The 27,407-nt window shown below is 41.3% G+C and overlaps 1 protein-coding gene across 6 annotated transcripts in view; it reads left to right on the forward strand.

Moving 5' to 3' along the window:
* The first annotated feature begins 16,274 nt into the window (after positions 1-16,274).
* The window catches only part of CAPRIN2 (caprin family member 2), a 39,899-nt gene continuing 28,766 nt past the window's right edge, over positions 16,275-27,407 (forward strand). For 4 of the 6 annotated variants that reach the window (XM_075503999.1, XM_075503971.1, XM_075503990.1 and 1 more), the window contains exons 1-5: positions 16,275-16,343; positions 17,624-17,886; positions 19,877-19,939; positions 23,667-23,753; positions 26,317-26,555. In XM_075503999.1, coding sequence (XP_075360114.1) covers positions 17,638-17,886; positions 19,877-19,939; positions 23,667-23,753; positions 26,317-26,555 — 638 coding nt within the window. In that variant the 5' untranslated portion in view covers positions 16,275-16,343; positions 17,624-17,637. Of the gene's footprint in view, positions 16,445-16,737; positions 16,854-17,623; positions 17,887-19,876; positions 19,940-23,666; positions 23,754-26,316; positions 26,556-27,407 lie in introns of those variants that run through there. The other 2 variants (XM_075503980.1, XM_075504009.1) reach the window with 2 other exon arrangements.

Consider the following 27,407-nt stretch of genomic DNA (forward strand, 5'->3'; position numbering starts at 1 on the left):
GTGCTTTTGTTCTTGGTATGTGGCAGCCCTGCAAGGTTGTGAGAGTAGCGCTCCACTTGGCCATCCTCCACAGCAAAATAGGCCACAGTCCCAGCGCTGCTGCAAGCTGGTACACACAGCGGGCAATTTTCTTAGAAGCTGGGCTAGAGATGCTGGACATGCTTCCCTGCTGCCAGGTCTGTTCCCAAGCATTTAAACTGTGAAACAGCATGATGCCCTAGTGATTGGCAATGCTGCAAATCATGAGTGTTTCACCTTCTGACATCTAGGAAGTAACTGCTCCCCGATGACTCTGCCTGATCCAAGTTTGACCCTTGGTATTTGTCTCTAAGAGAAGATCTTTGGGCTCCCCTTCTGCCTGGAAGGGAGCTGACAAGGGACCATGACCTCTTCCCCACCTTCTCTAACAGTGAGAGAAACAGATCTTATACCCACCTACAGTCTTTTTTCAACTCTGCTTTAGGGAGGGCATACATTGGGTCATAAATGTATTTTGACCAGGGCTTTGCTGCTAGATCAAGAAGCTCTGGCATTCTTCATTGCCCCTAAGCTGCTGGTATACCTTCTGTGATTTTTATCTTCAAGAAGTGAAAGTGTAGGACATGCAGGAGGCATGCATGGCATCTATTGCTTGCAGAGTCCAGTAAGTATCAAGGGCCAAATCCTGCTCGAGGATACAGGACATTTCAATTGAGTCAAAAGACCCTGTTCTTTCATCTGAGAACAGATGCAAATTAAATGGCTGTGAATTTTACAGCTGATTCTCAGACACGACGTAACTAGGATCAACAACTTTTGTTCCACTCCAATGACATTTCACAGCCATGTGCTGCTGCTGCTCGTTAACATTGCCTTAATTAGGCCATGGCATTCCACAGCAGTTTGGTACTGAAGCAGAGTTTTGATCTAATATGAGGAGGTCTTCCACGTGCTTGAGGAACCTTACTAAGTAATTGGAAAAATGCAGTGGACCAAATCCAGGTGAAGCATCACAGATGAGTCGTTAATGTCTCCTCACAAGGACTGCTTTCATGGCAAGGCCGCCTTGTGAGGAATCGGACAGCAAACCATGGCCAGAATCCTTTACAGAAAGGCTACCACCTTGTAACGGTGGCACAGGGCGAGTTCACAAAGAGCTAATTAGATCTATGTAAATACTTAACAGTGAATGCAGCCTCCTTTTTATGTCTGATTTATCAAAATCCCCGCGGTCCAATCCCTTCACACCCCTCCAGGTCAGGGCACTCTGTGCCAAAGAACTGCGCTGGGGGACTTGGCAGGGGTTGCAATGCAGCGCTGGACAGGATGGCCGCCATGCAGACGGCAAGTGTATCAGTGTGACAGGCTACACCCTGGGAGTGTGCTATATGTGTGCACGCTTCAGTGTGCCTGGGGCGCAGCAGTGCCGCGTGTGCCCCAAGCGCCACACAGCCAGTCCACGGGCTCCTGCTGAAGCAGCCACAGGGACAGAAATGCCATGGGAGGAAACAAGACAGGCAATTGTTCCTGAAGCTGCTGTAGCAGAGAGACTACTGGAGTTAACATGCTATTTTATGTCCTGAAGGGGCAGCAGATTTATTTTCCTCCTTTACGCTGGATTGAAATAAATCGGGAATATAGGAACCCCTTTGCTCCTTTTTCTGTTATTTTTAATCTTCAAAAGTTACAGACCTTCTAGAAATTTTAAAATAGTCATGAACAGAGGTCAAGGTACCCTAGAAAGAAAAACTGAGTAAAATCTAATCATGTTATATACTAGCTCCCCTAAGTAACATCACCTTCTTAGTCTGACACACACCCCGTTTTTTCTCTCTCAACTTTGTCTCTTTTAATGTTTCTATCATTTCTGTCTAGCCTGTTGGACATGCTTTCGGAGTCTGAGTGATAACTAATCCTAATGTTTTTGTTGCTGACTCTGTACCTTTGGGAGTAGACAGGAGTCCTGATACAAGTTGAATGTTTAAGACAAAGATCAAATGGAAAATGGGAACTGACAGTATCCAAGTGGATTTCAATACAGGAAGACTGAGCAAACGTGGCTCTTAAGGAAGAAACAGAAAAGAGTAAGTTTTCTAAGTGAAGGAAAAGATGATTTTTTCTAAATGTAAGCGGTGGCACTAGTATAATGCAGGTTCCTATTGCAGGTGAGGAAAAATGTGCCTTTTAGGAAAGGTCTGAGAGAATATGGAGATATGTGGGAGTGTGGAATAAAAGGAGAGCTGAGGAATATCAGGACCTGAACGGATCTTCAGTGGCGTAGCATACAGTAACCATCTGTTGTCTCTTTTGCTTCTGGAAGGCCTCTGTCAGCAGACAGGAAGCAGGAGCTTCGCCTCATCTGTATTACCAGCTTTCCATGTGAGACAGGCTGTTTGCTAGGCAGGCGCTTTCTCCTCTTTTGAAGGCTGGTGAGTGAAGAGCCCATCCTCTCTGCATCACCTCTCATCGTTTATACAAGCTAACCCTCACCTATTGTTTGTGCCTATGTGAATAGTGCTCTATACAATACGATGCGCAGCTCTGAGGCTTAGATGGGAAGCTCATGAGCTGCAGACGGCTGCGCGGTGACAGCGTGGGGCTGCGGAGAAGGCACGCAGCTGAGCAGAGATCCGCTGGAGTAACAGCGCAGAAATAGCTGGCTTCCCACGTGTCCTCCCTTGAGCAAAATCTCCATCCGCAGTGACCTGTGTAGATTCCTCAGACCACTTTTTGCCTGCAGGGAAAACAGAAAAGAAACTAAAACTAAATAGGAATGATTTAATATCCGTGCAGGAAAGTGTAATTCAGACTTTCGTAGGCTTTGAGGGGCAAGGGAGAAGTTATGGAGGTGAAATTTCTGCCATGGAGTTTGGAACATGATTCTGGCAGTCTGATATGTAATTATATTAGATTCGATTTTCTAATACAAAAATCTCAGGAAAGTCAAGTCTCCCTTTCACATTCGTTCTTTATTGTTTCCTACATTGCTTGAATTGGGTTAAAAGTAGCAATGTCTGCAAGCTGTGAACCATGACGTAGATTTCTCTTAGTTTTCTAACTTGGAGATTATGTACCTATGAATTGGCCAAAATAAAAGAGCAGTGTTTATATGAGGGATTATGCTTTCTGGCTGCCTGTGGCTGCAGGGGAACCCACTCCATGACCCAGGACATCCCTCCCAGCTCTGTATTCTGTAATGAGAATGGAGATGGGATTTTAAAATGTGTAAATTATTGCCTGCCTCCTTGTTTGGAGTGGTTTGGCCAGTTACTGCCAAGTTATTGGCCAAACCTAGTGAGAAGAGAGTTCAAAAATTATGCTGTCACCTCTGCTCTTGTCTGAAGTGGAACAATGTGAAAATTGCTTCTTTCTGTTTCACATTTTTCTCTCCTTTTATAGTCTTTGAAGATGAGTAGCTATTTGAAAAGTTAAGAAAGACCAAGACTCTGACTTCTGTTTACACTCAGGTCACAATACCCTGTACTGACAACACAAATGGCCTTTAAAGTGGCTGTAAATGTACATGTAAAATTTACAGATAGTAAATCAGTATTTATGTGCGCAGGGCCCACTATTGCAATGCAGCAATAGCATAAGTTACATGCATATGGGCACCGGATGGGGAGTTTACCCAGGGCCCTTGCTAACTTGAAAGCTGCCCCCCCCAATTTCAAACTGTCTTTCTCTTCTGTTTCCTCATTAGTTCCTTTGCCCTTGATTAGTCCTATGTCCAAGAGCATGAGTTGTTCAAGGGCTAGGATAATATATCTAAAATACAATAGAGTTATAACAATATCACATTTCCCACTGACAGGGCATTCTTGCTGTGTTACAGGAATGAGTTATTTCAGTTTGTCTTAACCATGTCCATAACGTACATGCAAACAAAGCCCACCAAAACACAGAAAGCAGGTACTCGGTGGGTTGTACACTCTAACTCTGTATTTTTACTTTTACAACTTTGTTAGGGCTTAGATGCATGTGCATTGGTGAACAGATGAATTGTTTGAGCTGTTACTGTCTAGGAAGTCACTACAAGCTTGTTGCAAGCTATTTGTCATGGTTTATCATGGAGGTGAGGCTACTGAGGGAGAGGGCTGTGGGAGGGGAAACGCAGCGATGGCAGTGCACGCAGAAGGTCCCATCCCAGTTCTGTCTTGGTAATCACAGGACTGACGCTGTACTGTCACTTCTGCTCCATCTTTTCCAGTGTTTTGCTTGTTACAACAGGTAACTTTAAAGCTACCAAATTTAGGACTTGAATCTGGAAACACATCATCGCCCCTGTGTGTAACCATTTGGGGGATGGATCAGGCCACATATGCTGTAGAATTAGAGCTGTCTAGCACAGAGCTTTAAAGTATTTGTGGCACCGTCTTAAAATCAACTTAAATAAAATGGCTTGTCAGTAAGGGCTATTGGCAGTAGTGTGAGATTAAATAGTAAAGGATTATCCAGTACTTGAGATCCTCTGGAACCCTTGGAACTTCTACCTAATTTCAACATTTGTTTTTTATTTTAGGTTTTCTAAAAGCTTGGGGGTTTTTAACTTAAAAAAAGCAAATAAACATACAAATTAATTGTGGATATTAGCTGACCATTACTGCGTACTTTCAGCCGTAGCCCTTTTAAATACATTGGTTGTTGTGAGCAACCCAACACAAGGGAAAATGAGATTTCTGTTTTTAAGACTGTCTTTCTGTCATCTGTTGTAAGCTGTAAATTCAAATTTTCAAATTAGTTGAAAATTCATGCCCAACAGAATAAATAAAATGTTTGGCTTTAAAAAAACACACACATTCATCATCACTCCTACCTGCCTTAGTATCTAGATAGCAATAAAAATAAAAAATTATTCAGTCTTCAGTACATTCATTTAATAATTATAATCATTCACTGGGCTAAAAATATTCAAAGGAAATTAAATGTGCAAGTAACAGGCCTCATGACTATGCAACAAAGTGGGAAATTTTCAAAGCATGGTTTTAAAGCATGTGTGTTAGTTCACTTTTCTCTATTATCTATTTAGAAATCACTGTCACAACTCTCATTAACGTATGAGGTAGAAAATAAATGTATAATAATTTCAATCAACTTCATAATTTTTTAAGACATTGCTTTTAAACTCTCCATTATCATATGCAAAATGGCAAAGTCAGTTCCACTTAATTCACTTCATATGTTATTCCAACAGCATCACAAATAGTTCATTGTTACATATCTCTCCAAATAATGAGTTCAAGACATCCTTTCCTTTGCAACACTTCATCTGCATGCTACATGCTTCATATTGTGTAATTGTCTGATGAAAAAGGGAAGCAGGTAGCCCGAGGCTATTAAAAAGAAGAGGCGTCAATGAAAAAATGTTGGACACAGGTGTTACCCCCTAAGGACAATGGAATATTTGGAGGACGAATAGAAAAGGAAACAAGATGAAACTAATCAACAGATGATTAAAAAAAACAGTTTAGCTTCCCTCCCTCATCAGGATGCTACCCGTCACCACAAGCATTCTCTCCCAGGGTGGGAAACTTCCTGACAGCCATGAGATTCCCATAGAAGGCGCTGGATAAAATTAACTGAGCTTTGTGCGTGGAACGCTGCACTTGCAGGATTTGCTGGAACAACGATTAACGTGAGCCTAACAAACCACTTATTAGCTAACCAGTATACTTTTTAAAAGTCTAAAGAAACTAAAATTTCACAAAAAAAGGTGTTTAAAATTAAATTGGAGTCAATTGAATTTCTTGTGCACGTAAGTACGTGCTTTGCTGGACTAGCAATGTAGTAATTGCATAAAATGCATCTAACTCAGAAATACCCCCGTTTCTTCTCAATGTACCAAATGTGAATAGCCCCCGCGTCGCCCCACACACAGTGAAGCACGGGTTCCTCTTCTGATAATTGCAATGTAAAAGAACAGCAACTTCTTCTTCCTCTGTATATTTGGAGGGGCAGGCTGTTTGGAAGGCTGAGAAGGCATCTGGTCAATTTGCTAAAATTCAATCTGCTACTTTACATAATTTTTTATCCTTGACACCGATTTTCAGGGGAAATTCCCATATAAAGTTCTGTTCAACTGCACCTGCAGGCTTGAATGGTGTTCCTAACTCCACGGTAACATCAGCTAAACATGAAAAAAAAGGTTAGAAATGTCTTGTAGTCCATTAAACTGCTATATTTTTTCTACTTGAAATCTGTATATAGAATTTCAGAGTAAATAATATCTTGATTAGCTGTGAGAAAGGCCATTTGCTGCGAGGCTATGGGAGAGGAAGTTTCATAAAAATATTTTCTTTAAATTGCATTAGAAATTTAGGCAACTAATTTAGGTCCCACCCTGAGGGTCATTCATAATTGTTGGGGTTTGGCATGTTGTGTTTTCGCTGCTACATCCCACCATGTAAAGCAAAGAGCAGAAGAGGAGCTGAGCAGTCCTGTATTGCCCTGTGTGGAGCCCTTTTATACTTGGGGATGTGCCAGGTCTGTGAATCCCCTGTATAATTTGAAAAATAAAAAAACCCACCGCTATTAAGTAAGAGAGACTGAGACTCAGCCTGTGAGCCACTGAAGTAAGACAAATAAATTAAAGAACAGTTATAAATTATATTGGCATTTCATATGGCCATCATATCTGAGTATCTTCTTTATAAAATCAAGGTGAGTAATGCAGTTTCTAATGGATTTTTACGATCCTCTGCATTTTTACTGTATGTTTCTCTGTTCTGTTTCTCTGCAGAGAGCAGAAATACCCACCTCCCTGCAGTCAGCCACCGTTTTAGGGACCTTTCTGTAATGGTATAATATTCTTGAACTACACAGCAAAAGAAACTTTTGACAGGAGCAAATTAAAATGCAAAGCTGAAACTAGTAAACCTTTGGCAGTGTGAAACTAACAGCAGCATCATGGGTAGGCATTACAGCAAGGTAAGGGGGAATGTGGAGGTTTTTAATTTAAAAGCTCTCTCATAAAATATATCCAAACATTCAGGTTTTGGTTTTTTTTTTTGTGAGCACATAAGTCAAATTTAGGCCTGCTCTCAATACACGAGAAGCACAGTGTGAGTGAGAGGCAAAACACTGAGCTCCGAGAAGCCCATGGCAGTATTTCCAATGGCTTCAATGAAGGCTGGATGCTGCCTTGCAGGATTACTTATGTACTTAAAGATAAACCTGTGAACAAATATTTACAGACCCAGGGACTTTTGGGTTTATTTTCAGAGTAGCTGAGCACTTCTGGTTACCATGGACGTCAGAGGGAGCTGTAGGTGGCTCAGCATTTCTGGAAGTGGAGGCTTTTAGCTACAGAGTTGTCTGCTTGGTCTAGGGCTACCAGGAGTCCTACCTACCCCGGGGGACTTGAAGGGTGTTAAGCCGGACTGGCTCCTGGTTCTGCATGCGAGATGTGAGACCTGATCCACTCACACAGCCTGTGCTGGGGCGCACCCAGCCTCTGCCCTGGTGCGTGCAACTGGCTACCTCAGGAAGGAAACTCAAGTGCAGAACAGGCTAGAGTTCATCAGCTCACATCCCTACGTGTAACACTGAATCATTCAAGTGGCTCCAAAGGACTCTGAGGGCTGGGAAGTGTGGCCACGATCCAGGCATCCAGCATGGCCCAGGATTTTGTGCTCTTGTTGATGTGCTGGTGGCAAGGACAATGTGGCCATAACCTAGGTGTGTAAGACAGGGCAGCATTCAAAAGGGAATTTTTTTTTTCAATTTGTGTTAACAATCCTGTGTATCATGCTGTTGACTCTTGAGTCAATCTAGGTCATTTTAGTCTGTGAAATAAACACGTATTTATTTATCACTGAAACATGAAGATAACCACATCTGTTCATGCTGCCTTTCAGCCTTACTGTAAGAGAAGATTTCAAGGTTGTGCTTTGTTGTGGTTTTTAGTTTTCCTTCCAAGCTGTAGGATGCTCACTAAATCTCTGTTTCTGTCCCAAGCTCACCCCTGGCTCTTTGTTTTCTTGTCAGCAGTGGTAGTGGTGCAGGAGTATAATGCTGGTCTGCTTTTCTGAGGATCTGAAAACACTCTGCTGACATTAACTTGACTGGAGGCTGAAGGCTCTGATTATTTCACAGGTTTTTATCTTCAACTGTGCTAGGGTGCAGTTGTTTGAGAAACAGGAAAATTTAAAATATACTCCTATATTCTGGCAAGCTTCAGAGCTGGTTCTGGTATTTTTTTACCAGAAAACATTCCTCATATTCCATTGGCTCTAGGAGGTATAACAGTGGTATGCTTTTGATGACATTATTCATTGCTTTTTTTGTAACTACATTTCTGCATGTTCAAAGTGCTGCAGAAACACTAGTTTTTTGTTTTCCTTTTTTTTTAACCAGGATCTCTGAATTGAGCAATATTCATAACTTTTAAAACATAATAATACATATGTATCTGAATTATATGACTAATACAGAGAGTAAACAATTATTCATAAACACTTTAAGTAAAGTTCTTTCATGTCACTTTTCCATTAGCATACAAATACAATGCTGGAAAGCTGTCAAGATTTTTATCTCAGGGAAGCACTTACTGCTCCTCTTTAAGAAGATGAACAGTCTCATTAAGATCACAATTCTAGTGAGCAAGAAAAACAGCAAATGCAAAAAAAACCCCATGCTTTTCAATATGATTTTTTAATGAAAATGAAATTTGCAAAGTATGTTGTCTTAATGAAGTCGGTGGGATTAGTCAAATGCTCAAAGTTAAGCATGGGCTTATGCACATGTTTAAGTAGGGTCCTGAAACAAAAAAAAATATTTGCAGGCTCAACTGCAGTTTATACTCCCTGTAGCTCCGGGCTGCCATGTTCCAACACTTGTGTGAATGGCTGCACTCATATCAACAGGGCCAACATAAAAATGCAAAGTACTTAATCAAATTGTTCCAAGTGAAAGCTTGCTTCTTGTGGCAAAACCTAGTAAGTTAAGAGAACAACAGATTAGTTTCTATGCAGACATTTTAAGAGGGAGTATTTAAACTACTGTTCATAACAAATATTGAGAGTAAATAAAAACGGGAGGTAGGTGAGACAGGTGATTAAAACCATGTCCAATATTTATTTCATTTTAATAGCATAAAAAATATCAAGATGCAAGTTGTCAGGATCCCTGGAGAAATGCATCCTGCTAGCTGTCTAAGATTTTAATGAAATTGTTGGGGTGGTTTCAGCCCTGTTAGAAATTGTCAACAGTCTTCCTATTTCTGATAAAAATCAACTGCTATTTTTTAAAAGATATTGATAGGTTTATGAGCAATTTATTTGCTGGTGAGTCTACAAAAATCATGGTTGCAATAGAAATATAAGATCTTTTTAGAATACAAATTAATAAAGAGACTGGATTTTATTAAAAGGTAGGAAAATGAAGGACTATGATAAAAATTGGTTTTCATACTTTGAATTCTACAAGGAATCTCTGTAGGTCTACAAGAAACAGAGATCCTATTCTATAACTATTTACACTTGTGTTTATTTGCATTCATGTGATCAGTATTGTTTTATTTTGTGGGAAAATGGGCAACATAAAATTCAGCACACACATGTACATTTTTAGAAAACACCTCTCCATTTTATTAAAGCTATCAGAGGGATGTTTTGGGTCTCTGTTTTATTATTTTTTTCTCATTTCTTACTTACCATGCATTTTAAACTTCTGTTAACATCTTCCCCAAATAATTACAGGACTCTATGGTCCTGTAAGTTTTTACAGGACCATAGAGTCATGAAATAATCTAATGGATAATAAAAATTTCTACAGTCTTCAAGCTCTCTTCACTAATAATTTTGGGTGTTTTTTCCCTCCTGACTGAATCTCATAATAGCACTTTGTGAAGCTGCCAAATTCTGCCCCTCTTTTGATTCATGTGCATAACATTTTGCATATGAGATTGCTCAGAACTTGCAGAAGAAAAAAATGAAGCCACAGAAATGGAGTCCTGAGTTCAGGTCATGGACAGATTTCTGGAATGTCAATTTGTGTGCCACTCATGCTTTCTTTCTAATGAGGTAAAGTCAGAAAGTGGGGCCTGTTTTTTTCTTTCCTCACAACATATTGGGTAATGATGCAGAGAAAGATACCAGATTGCAGAGATAGTCTGCGATGGTCTGAAATCAGGCTTTAAAATTGAGTCCCAGAATGCATCTGTGACATAGATTCAAAGGGAAACACAAGTGAAAATATTTTCTACAGGTCCACCTGAAAAGCCTGAGATCAAAAGTGTTTAGGTGGCAATAAGAAGGAAATAAATCTGTCATTAGTATTTCCCTGGGAATAATAAAAGTCCATGAGCTTCTCTGGAGGAGTTAGGGTTATTGGTCATAGGATGAAAGGCATGAAAGCTTGTAAACTGTCTAAATCATTACTATCTAAACCATACCTAAGAAGACCAACTGGATAAAGAAAACAACCAAGTCAGGCTCTTAGATTTTTAAGACCTATTTGACTTAAACATTTTTGAGCCATGCACCCATGGTCATAAGGGTACAGCCAGCCAGAGATTCATGCTTGCAAGATGCCAGGAGATCCTCTGCTACACGGAGACTGGAGCCATTAGCGATTAAGGATCCTGCAGCTGAGTCGCTGGATAAGCAAGCAAATAAAATTCTGTAAGAAGAAAACGTGTTCGCGTAAGAACTCAGAAATCTGAAAAAGAAGGACCCCAGATGTTTGAGAAAGGTTTTAAAAAACAATTGGGAAGCTACTTTAATGGAGATGAAAACCATAGCAAAAAAGTGCTCTAATGGAGAAATACAACATAACAGAATAATATTTTAATGGAGGCCTGCAGCATCGAAGGGCTCTTCAGGGCTCTTCAGGGCTGTGATGGAAGGACAGGGTCACTGAGCAATTTACAGCTACTTTTTGGGAAGCAAAGAAGCACTGGACTATCTGGGCTCTGCCAGGGGAGCAGATGAAAGCAGCACACCTAGCTCACAGTATCATGTAGTTAATCCCTGTGCGGAACAGCGAGCAGGTGCAGTTCCTATTCATAATAAACTCTTCCCACCACAGAACTCTCCTTTATGTCTAGGAAAAAGAAAACATTTTTCCACAGACTATCACAACTAAATGATAAAGGTCTGTTTTGGAAACAGAGTTGGTCTTGAATGGGGAAATACACTGGGCAGCTTTTTATCAGCATTCCTGTGAATGGTGGAGGTCGGATTATCCCCCATTTTCTACAGGCAGAAGTTAAGACACCGAGAAATTGTCACAGATGCTGCTAACTTTGAGTGTGTAATGTGAGACACTTAATGCCTCATTCTCCAGCATACTTTGTATGCAAAGGACTATATTACGCTCAAAGCATCCCCCCATTATGTTACTTGCAGCTGTGAATGCTCTATATCTACAACCAGAACCTAAGCCATCTAGAAAATGAAGATCCTAAGTTCTTCAGAAGTTTGTAGCAGAGATAGGGATAAATTTAGCTTAAAGGTCAGTTGCATTATCCGTAAAAACATCTTTTCCTGCAGTTATTTTGCTCATTCACTGTAAGTCTTCTAAATCCTGCAAAAACTAGGTATGAGTCCTGAACTCATCAAATGTTTTAATGCACAATCCAGTTTTGTTCTAAGGCCACATCCATGCCAGGCATAGAACAAAAGAGGGGGAAGGGAGGGGTTTCATGGAGAAAATAACATTCTAAATGTTATTAATAACATGGAGAAAATAACACTCTAAACTTATCAATTTATCAAAATGCCAACAGACATACATAAAATGAAGTGAATTAATACTGGTTTTAAAGGAAAATTTACTTCTACTATTTTCTAACTTTTCAGTGCCTAATTGTACAAGCTTACTAATATTTTAACATCAAATTTCCAAGGTTTCCCAATAGTCTATCACTCAGACTAGTCTTCTGTCCCATATATTATCTTCCTCCCTTTTATCTCCTCTGCATCGGAGTTAAGCATCTTCTGGCCCGTGTGCCCAGTAGCAGAAACACAGAAAACATAGGAGTATGATTCCTGTCCTGCAAACAAGGGCAGTCCTCACAGCAGAGTGCAGCAGCCATTCAAAGCCTTACAGTCTGCATGTTCTCTGCACATAAACTCTGGAGAGAGTTTAGCTGCCAAAAAACCTAACAAGCACAGGTGTAAGCTGCAACTTCCAAGACTCACGAATAGGCAAACTTTTTTCATAGGATCAATGAAAGAAATGCTTCTGACACAAGTAACAAATCCACTTTCACGAGCCAGTCCCTATTGCAAAGCATTTATGGGCAAATGTTCCCTTTAATCTCACCCTTGGAAATTAGTGGATTTCTTTTGAAATTTTCACTCGCACACACAAAAAAGAAATCCCATATGAATGCCTGCTCTGCAATGTTTCCCCTTTTGTGGTTGAGGTTTGATGAGGTCCTAAGCCAGGACAGAGAAACTAACAGAAGCAGGTGTTGCTACTTGCACTGCTTGGACCACATCTTTCTCCCCAGCTGGCCCCTCTTACCACTAAGTTTGCCCAGCACTTCCCAATCTATTTTTGTAATTTGCTTTTGCTTTAACAGCTTTTTCAGTTCCAGATAAAATCTTCCATTCTAGGTGTCTGCTCAAACTGAGTTGAGACCCACTGGGTTAGCCATTTTCAAGAACGGGACTGAAAAAACAAGCTGTTCACAGGGTCCTTTCTATGCTTTCACTGAAATTCCAGAAACCTGTAGCCTTGGAACAGGAATTTCAACTTTGCTGTCAAGGAGTGGCTTTTGTGCCATATGCTTATATGCAGGCAGTCAGCACATATGCCACAGAGAGCTCTTTCAGCTGAACTTGTAAATTCTCCAAAGATGTTTCTGCCAGGGAGAATAACTCCATTCCCTCACAGATCTTATAGGTGTTAACATGGGCTTTAATTAAACATACTCTGGCCTGGAGCTACATAGGTGAAATTTGACTAAGCTTGTAGTGGCTGCTCCCAGGCACAGTAACTATTTCTGCCTACTTTCATGGCTCCCTTTCCTCTTTCCCTTGAAAATTACGGAAGAATAAAATGTCTGATGAAAATGCAGAAAGTGAGGAGAAGAAATAAAAGCAAAATGAGGGGAGTGGAAAGGAGTCAATAGGATCAAGAATTCTGGTGAGGTGAGGACTGAGTGAGGACATTAAAACTGGCTGGGAATTGGAAAGGGTGCCTGGTACTGGTTGCACAAGAAGAGCAGGAATGCGAACCAGTTTGCTAGGCAGGCTTGAATATGGAGGTAAAAAGGAAGGAGAAAAAGTTTCTATACGAGGAAACTGAAACTAGGATCCTATGAAGAAAACACAGAAGACAAGTAGCTGGAGTGCAAAGGGAGAACTGTATCTTTAAGAAGCATTTGCAAAAGATAGTTAGAAATCACTGTGGTGTACAGCAGCTTGTGTAAGGCAATGCTGGACACCGAGTGAAGCACCCTTTCACCAGACTACCTTGGCTTTGACTTCTGAACAGCAGACATGCAGCCATAGGGTGTACATGAAAAAAACTCCTTGCAGCATAGCATAGCCTTGCAGCAACATATTTCCTAAGATCCTCCAGGTTCTTCCAATAAATTGGGTGCAATTCTGACTGATTTATTCTTCTTTGTGAAATCTAATTTATTCATCCATTGCTGGTTCCAGAATTCTTCAGCCTCCCTTTCTGAGAGATGTTCCATGACTAGCAGGCTTCTCCAGTCCGTCACTGCATAATCTTTGCAGCACATTTACTGTATGTCTTTCTCTCCTAAAGTTAACAAGCAGCTGATCTTACTCTACACATCCATTTACTTTCTGGTGTTTCACAATACAGTAATAAAAGGGATGGCAGGGAATGAAAGTGGGATACTGGTCTCAGGCTTCACCACAGCCAGCTGGGGGTTGGTCCATTGTAGCTGGAGGGAGGCAGGCTGCCACTGGATGCCACAGGGATTAGGAAGGGGGTTGGTAGGCCGGATGAAGACTCAGGTGTGGAAAACTGGAAGTGGTTGGGCAAAGGGAATTGTGTGCAAAGGAGATACTGCTTCTCAGAGGAGCCTGTGACTCGGACAGCATGCAGACCTGGGCAGAAAGACCAAGCGTGGAGTTCAGGAGTGGAAATAGGAATGCAAGAAAAATGAGAATGGGATAAACTGCTGGGACTGAGAAAAATGAGGGCAGGCCCAGTTGGAGGGGATAAGCAGAATGAACAGCATGTTTTTCTTCAGCCATTAGAGTGCAATCCCCTTCTGATCCTGGAGTAAAGTGCACAGACTCCTGGGTTGGGAATACTGAGAGTCTAGGACTCCATGGCTGTGATCGATTGTGTGGCTAGATTGTGATAAGCTATGACCATCTACTTACAGATGATCTCACAATGGATCTTCAAAATGGCATTAAACTAATTAATTTAGGCTGCTCTTAATCCTGGCATTTCCTAACTTCGGCGTGCTTGACCTTGCCACATTAATAACGCTCTTTAAAGTACTCTAGAAACTATACACATATGCTATAAATGTATATAGCATCAGTCCCAAATAGTTATTCTGTATTTGTTTTAAAGTGAAGTTCAAATATCCTTTGATTTTAAATATGAATTTGGCTTGTATGAATCTTCCTTTCAATTTTTTCTTCTTTTATACAATTTCCTAATTGTAAAAGTGCACTGTGAAGTAGATTGCCAGCTGTAATTATGATTTATAGAATAGTCCCAGGTATCTGCATATTAATTATGACTTATTAATATATGCATTACTTGATCATTTATTTTATCATTACTTTGCAAGGATCTAGCCCATCAGTGCTAGTTTTGAACAAAACCACACAAAGAACAGAAATCTATTAGAAAGACTTTAAGTGTATGTTGCTGATCCTGGACACAAGCTGTGTCTTATTCATTAGCATTTCTTCTCAGTCATGAAAACTAGCCTCACAAAGTGGCTGACCTTATTCTAGGAGCTAGGGCTTTAAGAAAAATAAAGTATTTTGAGACTTGTGATTAAACCAGGAGAAGTAGCAAGACTGTGGATGCTACAGGTGGTTCCATATGGCTGAATCTGATTCTGCGGTACTCCGTGAATTCTCCTTATTGTTTGAATCACCTACCATTTGCTTGGTTTTACTTTTAAATGCAATCTTTCTTTTGTATGAGCCCTTCCTCTCCTCCATCCTGTGTGCTACACAAGCACCTTTTGTGTTCTGTAAAACCTCTCTTCACAATCCTTCCTTACTGACATTTTTGTCTCTTTCAAAATGTCTCTATTTTCCTAACTTGCACAACTTTCAGAATCTCTCTGAATTTGCTATATTATTTATTGCTTTTTGAGGTAATGGCCACAAAGAGAGAAACGCAGAAAACGTAACTCCAGCTTGGTCCTCCCGTCTTTGGAAGGTCTGTTTTCTCTAGTCTTCCAACCTTTGATACCTTGTATGGCGCCGATGGCATTGTTAGAGGTTAACAAAAGTCTGATTACTTTATTGTCTATGTTCAGTGGGCTTAAGTGCTTTTACCAGCTATCAAGTGTTTAAATAATTGGGTTGCATTTATAGAGAACATACACATCTTCCATTATGTAAGATGACCCACAGCCCTGTAAGTCTCCTCAAGGGGCTCCATACTGGCCTGGAGGAAACCTTCTGCTGGTTTAAACAGGCACAGACCACCTTTCCGTACTGTCCTGTGGCTACCCAGCCCACGCTAGTGCAAGGGTGCGACTGGGCCCCACGTTGCGAATAGGTGGAGGTGGGGATCCCCTTGCACTGGAGTGATGAGACCCTTTTCTCAGGGCTGCCTGGAGAGAGAAGCCAGCCTGTCCTGGGCCAACTGTTTTAAAAGGCCATTGTGACACACGCGACTAGACAGCGGATCATAGCTTCACCGGGGACCCGTGTGAACCCCTCCCTTACGGACAGAGCAAGGCACCGGGTGCTGCCACGCCATACATCCCTTCCCTATGAAGCTGGCGGCAGGCCGCGCTCCCGCAGGACGCCCTGTTCCCCGCCTCCCGCCGGGGCCGTCGCTCGGGTCCCCTGTCCACGCAAAGCTCCAGAGGAGCCCCAGGTCTTGCGCGGCAGTTTGACGCCCCAGCCCCTGCACCCGGAGAGCCCCGGCCCAAGGGCGGGCCCCGGGTGGGGCACCCTGACCTTCACAGGGAGACGCCCCGCCCCTCCGCACACGCTGACGGGTAACGGCTCCCCGCCCCGAGTAACGGTCCCCCCCTCTCCCCGCGTCACGTGAGGCGCGGCGGCGCAGAGCGGGAAGGCAGACGGGCAGGTGAGGCAGCGCCGGCGATTGGGAGGCGGGCGGTGACCTCCGCGGCGGGCCCCGCCCCCGCCCCGCCCCGCCCCGCCGCGGCCGCTATATCAGGCGGGGGGCGGGCGGCGGGGCGGGCCTGAGCGTGTGCGGGCACCGAGGTGAGCGGGGAGGCGGGAGCGAGGCGGTGCGGGGCCGGCTGCGGCCCCCGCAGCGGGAGCGGCGGCGCGAGCAGGCGCAGGAAGCGGCGGTGGCGGAGGAGGTGAATCCCCGGGATGGCGACGCCGGCAGGAAGGAGCCCGCCGCTGTCTTCTCTCCCTCCTCCTCCTCAGCCGCGCTCAGGGAGCGGCGGCGAGGCTTGTGGGGCGAGGGGCCGGCGGCGGCCGTGCCCTCCCCGGGACGTGTTTCCTCGCCGTCCCTGGCAAGGGCGTGATAAGGCCCTGACCCCGGGCTCCCCCCTCGGCAGGCCTCGGAGCCGGCGGGGTGGGGTGCGGAGGCACCTCCCTGCCCGCTGGCGGGGGCCGAGCGGGCGTCCCGGGGCCATAAATGCAGGTTTTCTCCTCCTCGGTCCCTCGCCGTGGGCGACTGGTGCCCGCTGGGGTCATGTGCTGCAGGCCTCCCTGGCGGGCAGGGAGGCAGAAATGTGGTGTCATTGCTTTCCAGGAGCAGGTGTAAGTAGTTGAAGATGAGGGTGGCGGAGCATCTCTTACAGAAATTCTCTGTTCAAGGTTAAATGCCCAGCCCCTCCCATCAAAGCTGGTGTCTTGCCATGGCACAAGCACATCTTCTGGATGGGTGTAGGCAGAGACCAATTCATCAGGAAGAATGATGCTGTTATAACTGAGTGTGCTGCTTGCTTTATTAAGCAATTTTAAGCATTTTTTGTTTTTGTCTTCACTCTTTCAATTGAAATCTTTTTAGTTTAAATGCTCGGTTGGATTGCTGCAAAGGTCATGAAGGGGGTAAAACTGATTTAATGGGGGTTAGAAGAAGAGGGGCTATACCTTCAGGCATGCCACTTCTCAATCTTCATTCAGGCTGCAGTCTGGATGCAAGGCTGGCAGCATGATTTGCAATTGCTTGCTTGCAGTTTTTTTTCCCTTGTGGGTGATGTGTGCAGGAAACCTGCCTAGTTTTATATGGGCACTATATTGGGTTTCTGGAATCATCCCCTGTGCTGTCTGATTCTGCCTATGTAAAGGATTTCTGGTGTCTGGATGGGTGGGGAGACTTGAACAATACAAAGTTTGCCTTGCTTTGACATTCCTGCTACAGATATTTTGAAAGGGGGAGGGAGAAGTGTGAAAGATTGTGATGAATTCTTTGTGAGACTCAATTTTGTGGCTACATTTTCTGAATGTGTGATAAGAAAAGATGTAACTTAAAAAAAAAAAAGGGCGGGGGGGCAAGAGAGAGCTAAATGAAAGGGTTTTCTTTGCAGCTCCATCCATTTCAATGGTGCAGCTTTCCCAAGCCCCTTTCCGTCGCCCATCATCACCGTCAGGCCGGTCAGAGGAGGGGGAGGATAAGAGCATGAAGGCGGCCAAGCAGCAGGTGAACCCGTCAGGGGAGAGCCAACCTCCCTCTAGTCCCCTGCAGTCTGCGCTGAACTCGGCAGCCTCTCCTTCCCAGGCATATGAGACTTACATTGATAATGGGCTTATCTGCCTCAAACACAAGATCAGGAACATTGAGAAAAAGAAGGTAACTTGTTTTTCTTTGGTATGGCCCATATTTAAATTGCTAATTGTGAAACTCAGTGCCTGTTTTATAATAGCTGGAATAAGGTTGTGTGTGTATAAAAAAGTAATCATGGATTTTTTAAAATAACCTGTGAAAGGACCCAAATGTGGATTTGCTAGTGGTTTTTTAATTATCATTTATAACCTCTGTATAGTAAAGAATGGTGTTCTTGACTCTTACTGTTCTGAAATGGGCTACTTGTATTTGACATTGTGTGAGCATAACATTATTGTTTCAGGGAATCAGGAATGCAGCTAACTATAAACCTGTTCTCAGCTGCTGGTTTTACACTACATGTCCAATAGTTAGCAAAAGTAATTGAATGTTGATCAAAACTGGGGATGCTTCTCTAATAGACTGAATCAGTTCAGAACTAACTTGGAACTGATTTGGAGATGGTTTGTGGTCTTGCATAAATCTTCATATTTCTTCTATTGATTACATCCATCTAATATTAGGATGTAGAGACATATGTAAAATTGGAAGTTAGGAACAGTGTTTTCTCTGACTCATGGAAATGTCAAATTGTATTAAATATGTATTGCACTTCACTTTGCATAAATCTTTGACTTTTATATTTTAAATATAGACAAATGTTATTCATTAGAAAGCTTTTAAAGAGAAAGCATCCAAAGCCTGCTTTCTTGCTTTGAACTGTACTTTTCTGGGGTGGGGGAAATAGAATAGTGTTAATAAGAACTGAGATGATGATAAACCTAAAATATTGTGGCTATAGCTGGTCAGGCTTTTGCATTCTAAGACTCTTCAGTTGATTGGCAGGTGACTGAAGGCTATGTGCATCATTTTTAATTGGGAAAATGCTATTTTCTGTAAGATAAAAGAAATAATGGTGCTGTTGCTTTTGGTACTGGGTTAGGATTACAAGCAAAGCAAATGTATGAATATGTTGTGCTTCTCTAGGTATCTGAAAAGCTTTGTGTTATGTCTTAGGATGAGAAGAGGGAGTAGATCAGACTCCTGGCCATGTGGCTAGGGGACTTGATCCACCTGCAGGAAATGCAGTATTACTGCTGTCTCATGTCATGCATCATGCTGTAATTTTGAATAATGTCAGATAAGCATGTTTTCCATGTGTGATTAACCAGCTTTCTGTTGTATTCTACTTCTGTCCAAGGGAGCTTGTTGTGAATATCTCGAGTACCTTTGATTCTTTCACATGAATGACAATATGGCCTCACCAGCAAATGAAAGTGTGACTTACTAGAATGAGCGGAAAGTATTCTTAGTCCTAGGCTCCTATAGATACTGTGTCAGTAAATCCTATGTGGGTAGATATACAAATGAAATGGTATTCACCTTCATGGCAGTGAACTCCCCTTTCTTTTCTGTGTGTGTATAAAGAAGCTTGTAACACGTAATAGTTTAATTTTGTATAGTTTACATCAGCTTTTAGAGACTGTTTCAGTATATTGGAAATAAATCTTAATTCTTTCCTAAAGACATTAGTCCACTTTCTTAGGAAATAGTACTGTAAAATCTTGATGATATAACTGAAGCCAGATTTTGAAAGACATGCTCTGGAAAATTAAGTAGGATTATTCAAGGATAAGATAGCTTTTCCAAGTCAATGCTGGAATTTAGTTAAAGCCTAGTTTAAAATGAGTATACTGGGTGTATTTGGAGCCCCTTAAAGATCCAGGGTCAATGCATTAGTATTTCTTAAATGAAACAAAGGTAGCAAGTATGAAATTAAAGATAAAAGATGAGAAAGGGAAGTAGCAGTCCTGGAGACTGAGATTGCCAAATCAAAGGCATAGCAAAACTTTCTATGTTCCTTTCTCCTGAAAATAAGAAGTAGTAGTAAAATTCCTATTCTGTTGCAGTATGCAGATAACTTAAAATATGGAAAGAATATGTAACTTCACTTGTACCCCATACTCCACATTAGACAGAAATCAATATTAAAAATTTGCTTTGGATTTTCCTACAGCTCAAACTAGAAGACTACAAAGATCGCCTGAAGAAGGGAGAAGCCCTCAATCAAGACCAGTTGGTAAGTTTGCTTTTGCAGGAGTGGGTAGCCTCAAAATCTTCAAACTTGTCAGAAGGCATAGGTTACTGAAGGAGGTGGTGGTGTAGTTTTATAGAAGTAATGCCTGCAGGCTTGCATTAGTTTTTCACAAAACCAAATGGACAAATTATTGGTAATTAAGCTGAATGAGCCCACAAACTTTGTCTTCTACTTTTACCTTCATGTTGTGTACTGAAGTAATAGGAGGTCCTTGTTTATCTCTGCTCTGTAGACTTTCAGCTTTGGTGCTCCTGCACCTTTATTTCTTCATGGGGTGTCTGTATGCAGCTTATCTACAAGGCATTGCAGTGTTTGAACACAAACTTCAAGACTTCTGGGCTAACTAATTAATCCTCATGACTTCTTCATTAACAGGTGTTACTTGAAATTGCCTGTTGGCTGTGCAGTGCTGTTGGTTACAAGTAGCTGTTAAAGTATAACTGACGGTCCCTGTTGGTACAAAGGAAGACACTGGTTTAATTTGCATGGGATCTAAAGGCTTCCCTAATACAAGAATCTAGCTATGAGTTACTGGCTTAATGGGGAATACTCTCCTGTCCTTCTAGTGCTGCTCTTGGATGGCTGGGAGTTGCCAGCACTTTCAAATGCTGTTAGAACAATAAGTCTATTTTGTACCTAAGGTTGCTAGAGTTTGGAATGCCAGGATGCAAGATCACTAATCAAGAAATGTGATCCCCTTTGTGGAGCTAACTTAAACTTGCCTGATGTTAAAACAGTAGTTCTGGCTTTTTTTCTCTCTTGGACTAGAATGGATTCTAGAACTGAAACCAGCTTTCTGTAACATGAAAGCTATTGCTGCTTAAGCATGTCTGAGTAGCAGTGTCATGTAATCCAAAGGGTTTATTGCTCTAGTCATCTAAGAGTTGCATTTTTAAAATGTACTTCACACATGCTAAAGAACAATTGTGTGATAACGGGCACTGACACTTCAGTGGTAGTGCTGATCCTGTTAATGAACCAGTTGGAAGAATACTTCATTGACTGTTAGCTTTATCACAGTGCAGCAGCATGAGAACACAGTACTATTTCCTTACTCTGAGTCATTTGTAAATGAGAACTAGACATAAATGGGATAAGAGGGGAAATGATAACTTGCTACTTGAAAGTAGAGTAGACCTATTGGAGTGAATGATTATTTAGCACTTAACTACAAAATCTGATGTAGTCTCTTGCCATCTCAAGTGCAGAAGTAAACAAATTAAATCTGATGGTTTGAAGTAGGATGATGACCTTTTAGTTCCTCTAAACTCAATCTGGAATCAGGTGGGCAAGAGCCTTTTGTGTTTAGATCATAGGTGTTAAATACATCTGTCTTCTTCTGTCACTAACAGTGAGACTATTGAACAGTATTCTGTGCAAGTTTGATCAGTATTGAACACATTCTAAACCTACTTCTAAATTTGATTATTTGTACTTGGTATACACCCTGGACTGTGAAAAGCTGTTAGGTGAAAGTGAAGTTAAGATGTGGGCAACTAAAGAGGTGAAGGATTGTGTAGATGTTTTTCTTGCAAATGCACACGGCAGCGCTAACTTTGGAAAACATGTAGGCAATTAGCTTGGTTACTGGCTTTCAGTATTCCCAGCTGAGCTTAACTTTAAGTATTAGTATTTTTATCCCAGTTTCTGGGATATCTCAGGCTTCTAAAATGGGGGCTTTGATTCAGTCTGGCTAGTGAACTGACCAGTGGTAGTCAGACTGTTCAGATGACTATTGTAGAAGCACATATCAACTCAGTATTTAACTAATAGTCCAGTCAAGACCCCTGTTTCAGTGATTAAGATACAGAAATACTGCATTTGTACCTTTCAGATGCAAATTCCCAATGTATGTACAAATACTGGGACCTGGTGATTGAAGCTAAAGCAGAGCTTAATAGTTTGGACACTTGCCTAAAGAAACGTAACTGCCTATAATACAGTGGAGCTCTAATGTAACTTGATGTCATCTATATTTTTCATTGTTTCTCTGACAGAGGAAGAAGTGCATATCTGGTGATGAACTTCTTTTGCAAGCAGTTTGGATTAAACTGTAATTGCTTATGGTGCATGTCTGCCAGAGCTACTGTGTGTGCTAGCCTTACTTTAGGAAACATTTTTTTCAAAAATGAGGAGCTTCCAGCAAGTTAAATGCTTTCACTGGCAATATTGTGCTGTTTTGCAAGCTGAGCAGAATTTCCTCAGTACTGTTACTCCAACATGCTGTTAATGAATGTTAATAACAGGTGTGACAAAGCTATTGCTTTCTTGCAGGCTGAGTTATAGCTTGTCATCAGAGCAGTGGTAACTGTTCTTGATGTTTTCAGGTAGGGAGTTTACTCTGGGATTTGCATGGTTAAAAGCACAATTACCGCTATCTGTCTAGAAAGTTGGTGTTAAATTCTGAGTCTTCCTCCAATATCAAATGTGTGGGTGTTAGGGTCTTAGAAGTCATTCTCCCAAGTACTAAGTGAACTTGCTAATTAGTTCTTAAAAGCTTCTTGATAAATTGTGTGAGGACAACTTAAACTACCAGATGAGTGCTTTACAGTAACTCATGCACTTTGTTGTGATGAGTAGCATTTAGACCTAGTAATGTCTAGTATACTACAAATAAGTGAATACAAGTAACTGAACAATCAAACTGATTGAACAAACAAATGTGTAACTTGTTTTCTAGTTGCTTAGGAACACACATGGAATTTGCACATGTCCCAAATCTTATTGGGACAGTAGATTAAGCTTTTGTCACTGCACTGGTGAAACACTTAACACTAACACTACTTTGAAAGAGCTTTATATTAGACTGATGGGCCCATTCTAGAAAAACTTCTGATATCATGTCATAAGCATAAACCAAACTGAGTGTAAAGCACACGTGAACAACTGAAATTAAACTTAACTTGTTACTTCCCAGGCATGCCTTATGGTATAAGGATATGGGCAGCATGTCTGAACTACGGCATTTTGTTATCTTCAGAGCTGTCAATGAGACTTATAAAAATGAACTGACTCCTTAGTGGGGAAGAACTCATAAAAAAGAGGGTATATCAAAATGCAATTAATCTACTTCTGTCTTTTTGAAGACTGGCTAGTAAAATATTGGTTAAAGCCATTAGTGAAGACAGGAACACTGCTTTATTTGTGGAAACTAAATTTGAAAGACTTTTTTTTCTGAAAGTGTGACTTGCCTTCTGTATTGCTTTCTTGCTGAAGTTTGTACAAATTATCTGTAAATGCATTCACCTAAGCATCATGGTAGAAGATCTGTGCTGAACTTGTCTGTCTCCTGTGTTCCTTCCAGGCTTTCATATCAGTATCTGATTTTAAGTAGCTGTTTACCTCTGATTGCTGAGACCTATGGGAACAAAAGGAAAAATGAAATAACTGGTATTCAGGCTTTCCTGTTTCAACATTAGTATACCAAGTATTGCACAAGATGTTGCCTGGAAAGTCTAATACAGCCAAACTTGTAGGATATCTGTGTGGTGGTATGAGCTGTCTTTGTACTGCAACTCACAGTCATGGGTGAATGATAGTCACGATTAAATTTAAAGTACCAGTTACAGACATAGTATCTTTAAAGTTACAGTTTCGGAGAAGTACACACTAAATGACTAGTTCTTAATGACACCTTAGGTACAAGGGGATTGAGATGTAACCAGTAGTCTTAAGCATGAAAAATACATTTTTATCTATTCCTTTGTAGGAGGCAGTAGAGAAATATGATGAAGTAGTACACAACTTGGAATTTGCCAAGGAGCTTCAGAAGACTTTTTCAGGACTTAGCCAAGATGTAAGTATAAAACGCTCTTCCCTATATTGTCAGGAGGTAACTGCAAAGTTTGTGCTACTCTTCTAATGGCTACACTTATATACCAACATGCAGAAGACTGGGAATTTTCTATCCTGGAACTTGGGGGAACAATGTTCTTAAACTGTCTGGAGTAGTGAGTAGAGCACAGTAAATGTTGACAATTTTGTGTACCACTGACCTCCACAGTATAGTTAATTCACTCTGTAGCCCTGTAAGAACTTGTGCTTAAGTAAATTGAGTCATTGGAACTCAGCTGTGTTTGAGATTACTTTTGTTTACTTAGGTATGAAACTGTTAACTATCTTGCAGGTAGCTTGTGCCTGAGGTGGACTAATCCCCTGCATAGGTGCAGAGTGGTGGGGGAGCAGCTCTACTGGAAAGGACATGCAGGTCCTTGTGGGCAGCAGGCAAAGTAAATTAAGTATACTGCTGGAGCAGTGAAGGCTAGACTTAAACTGAGGACCAGTAGATTAAGGAGAACTGATTACTTGGTACTTGTTAACCAGTTGTGTCTATTTCTGGTCACTTGGTGTGCAAAGGCTACAGATAAACTTCAGTGAGTCCAGTGATGGGCCTCTGGCTGGGGGCTGGAGCTTAAGACTTGTGAGGAGAGCCTGGAAGAACTGGGCTTGTTGGGCCTGGTGAAGTGAAGGCTTGGCAGGAGATGCAATATTAGCCTTCAAATACCAAAGAGATTACTGAAAGGATGGAGCCAGGTTTTTTGCTGAGATGTGGTAGGAGAAGGAAAGATCATAAATTGAAATAGTAGGTTCCAACTAGGTAGGAGGAAAATGGTCACTCTGAGGATAATCGAGCACTATGGTGGGCTGCCTAGAGAAGTAGTAAAATCTGTCCTTGGATCTTTTCAAGGCTTGACTGCACAAAGCCCTAAGCAATCTGGTCTTGATTCAGTGTAGCTTTTGTTCTGGAGGCTGGGCTAGATGACATCCTGAGATCCCTTCCAAACAGAATGTTTTGATGTTTCCAGTGGGGTAAAGTGCTGGGGTTAAACCACTTTGGTTTCAGTGAGAAGTACAGCTCTCAATAAAATTTTACTGAAGCTTGTGGAGTTTGCCACTTATTCTGCTGTAGTTCTCTCTAATTATGGCAAGTCACAGATTTAGTGGGTTTTTTAGGTCTTTATTCAGGGTTTAAAGTACTACATACATTTTTATGTAAGCAAGTGTTTTATCTTTGGAGGAATTGGTCTCTTGGCTCAAGCAAATAGCATCCTTATGAAAAGAGCTGATACAAGGTAGTGCTGGGGATGCTAAACATGATTAGTCACTGCTCTGGCATTATTTCTCTGCCTCTTACAGAATACTGAAGGACTGGTAAAATGGCTTGTCTCACTGTTGACTGAGACCCAAACAATTTTGCTAGAGAGGCTTTTCTTGTATATGTAGTAATTCCAGCTAGTGCAGTAAATCTCTCAAAGCACTATGTGAGCAGATATTTAAGAATGTTTTCAGCAATGTTGCTGCTTTGGGTTCCCTCAGTTATTGTATGTTGAATGTAGAAACTACTGTGCTGAATGTCAAAACTTGGATTGCTTCCTATTGCTTTTCTCTGTGTAGGTGCCCATAAAATACCAGAAATGAAGGACTGCAAGCCAGTGTATCTTTCTGTATGTGTTTTAAGTAATCCAGCATTAACTTCTACCAGTTCACGTTTGTTCTTGAACTTATGCTATATTTAAAGGCTAGCCCACTTTTTTTTTTCCTTGGCTCTACTTCTACCAGTATGGATTCTACAGCCAGTACACATTACTGGAACACTAGGGGCTGTTCTGGCACCAACATCCTTATATGCTTTACAGTGTGTTCTAGAAAACTAAATTTTCATAGAACTTGCAAAGAAGCTTAAGATACCCCATATTGAGGAATTTTAAATTCTGCACTTACTTGGATAGCTTTTGCTGCATAATTCTATTAGTGCATGATGAGAAATTTCTCCTCAAATGCATGAGGTCTGTGTATGTTCTGTGACTTGTGTTGTTGCTTATTTAATGAGTGCTTAATCTTCTGCCAACAGAAATAAGAGTAACTGTAGGATTCTGCTGTATCATTTAAATTGGAGTATTCAAAAGTGAAGAGGCAGTTGTCTCACTAGGAGAAATTTGAGACAACTTCTGCATCACTAACTTCATGTGATAAATGTTAAAGATCAGCTAGGCTTGGATTTGTGCATTGGTATCAATTCCTTATATTCAGTTGTGAAAGCTGCTATAATAAAGCAACTAGGACGCATAATCAGGATCTAAATATCATAAAGGTATATCATAAGTGAAGCTACCAGTATGTAGTTTGACTAAAAGCTAGATGTGTAGAGAATTAGTAGATAAATAGGGAACTCTTCCAGAGGAGGAGCTTGAAAGATCTTGGGTATCCGAAGACAGAATTAGGAGCTTCTGTTATCTAACCAAAATTAATAGTTAGTTTGATCAATGTAGGATGATCAATACTGTAAATTGATGTGTTTTATCCTAGAATCCTGTTACTAAACCACCATGTTTAAATGTTGAATTCATGTATTGAAATAGCTGCTGAAAGCACAGAGGAAGGCCCAGCGAAGGGAGAGTCTACTGAAGCTTGAAGCAGAGAAGAAAAAACTGCGTACAATACTTCAAGTCCAGTATGTGCTGCAGAACTTCACTCAAGAGCATGTTCAGAAAGATTTCAAAGGTGGTGTGAATGGTGCAATATACTTGCCTTCTAAAGAACTAGACTACCTCATAAGATTTGCAAAACTGACGTGTCCAGAAAGAAATGAGAACTTGAGGTAAGTTCAAGATTTGTCTAATTGGTATGCTTCATTCATTACAGTAAATGTCCTCTGTTTGACACTGCCATGTCTTGAAATATTATGTTTTGGGACACTAATTAAAATTCTATTCCGTACACTTGCTTTAGTCTGAGACTAGGAATATAGCAGATTTACCTCATTCAGAGCATTAAAGGAAAGTCGCAGTAGTTAGTCTCAGTTATGCAAGTTACACACAAGCCCTGCCATCTTATGTCTCCCTGTGGGGTTGAGGGGAGATAATCCAGTACCATCATAAGCAGGGAGGCTGGTGGTGTGCCGCTTCCCTGAGGTCTCACTGTTCACGAAATGAAAAAAGTGTGGTAAACAGAACCATTCTATATTCCACTCACATGATGATCCAGAGGTGCTTCTTTATTCCAAAGAAATGTAAGGTGCTAGTCCTGAGGCTCTCTTGCTATTAGCTTTAAAGTAGTTTTAAAAATTTGACTGAAGGTTTTTATACCTCTGCACTAAATGTCATACATTTTCAGGTAATAAGTTGTCAACAGATGTAATGTATGTCAGTACTAACTTGGCATCATGCTTGTACTATGATGGCTTATGTTTAGCATGGCAGCTGGTCTGTTTTAAGATAGTGGTAAGAATTGTATTTAAATATGGAAAAAGTAGTTATTAGGTGGTAAGTTGAAACACTTTATGGATAAGAGTGATTATTTCCATATTCAAACAACTTAAGTTCCTAAAACTTCTAATCACTTGTCATATGCTAAACTTGCCAAATCTTTGGTCTTAAGTTAACTTCTAGAGAACAGCTGCTTATAAAAAGCCACACAATAGGAGTCTGTCCACCCCAGTGAAATGACTTTA

Source organism: Mycteria americana, chromosome 1, assembly GCF_035582795.1.
Source record: "Mycteria americana isolate JAX WOST 10 ecotype Jacksonville Zoo and Gardens chromosome 1, USCA_MyAme_1.0, whole genome shotgun sequence".
NCBI lineage: Eukaryota > Metazoa > Chordata > Aves > Ciconiiformes > Ciconiidae > Mycteria > Mycteria americana.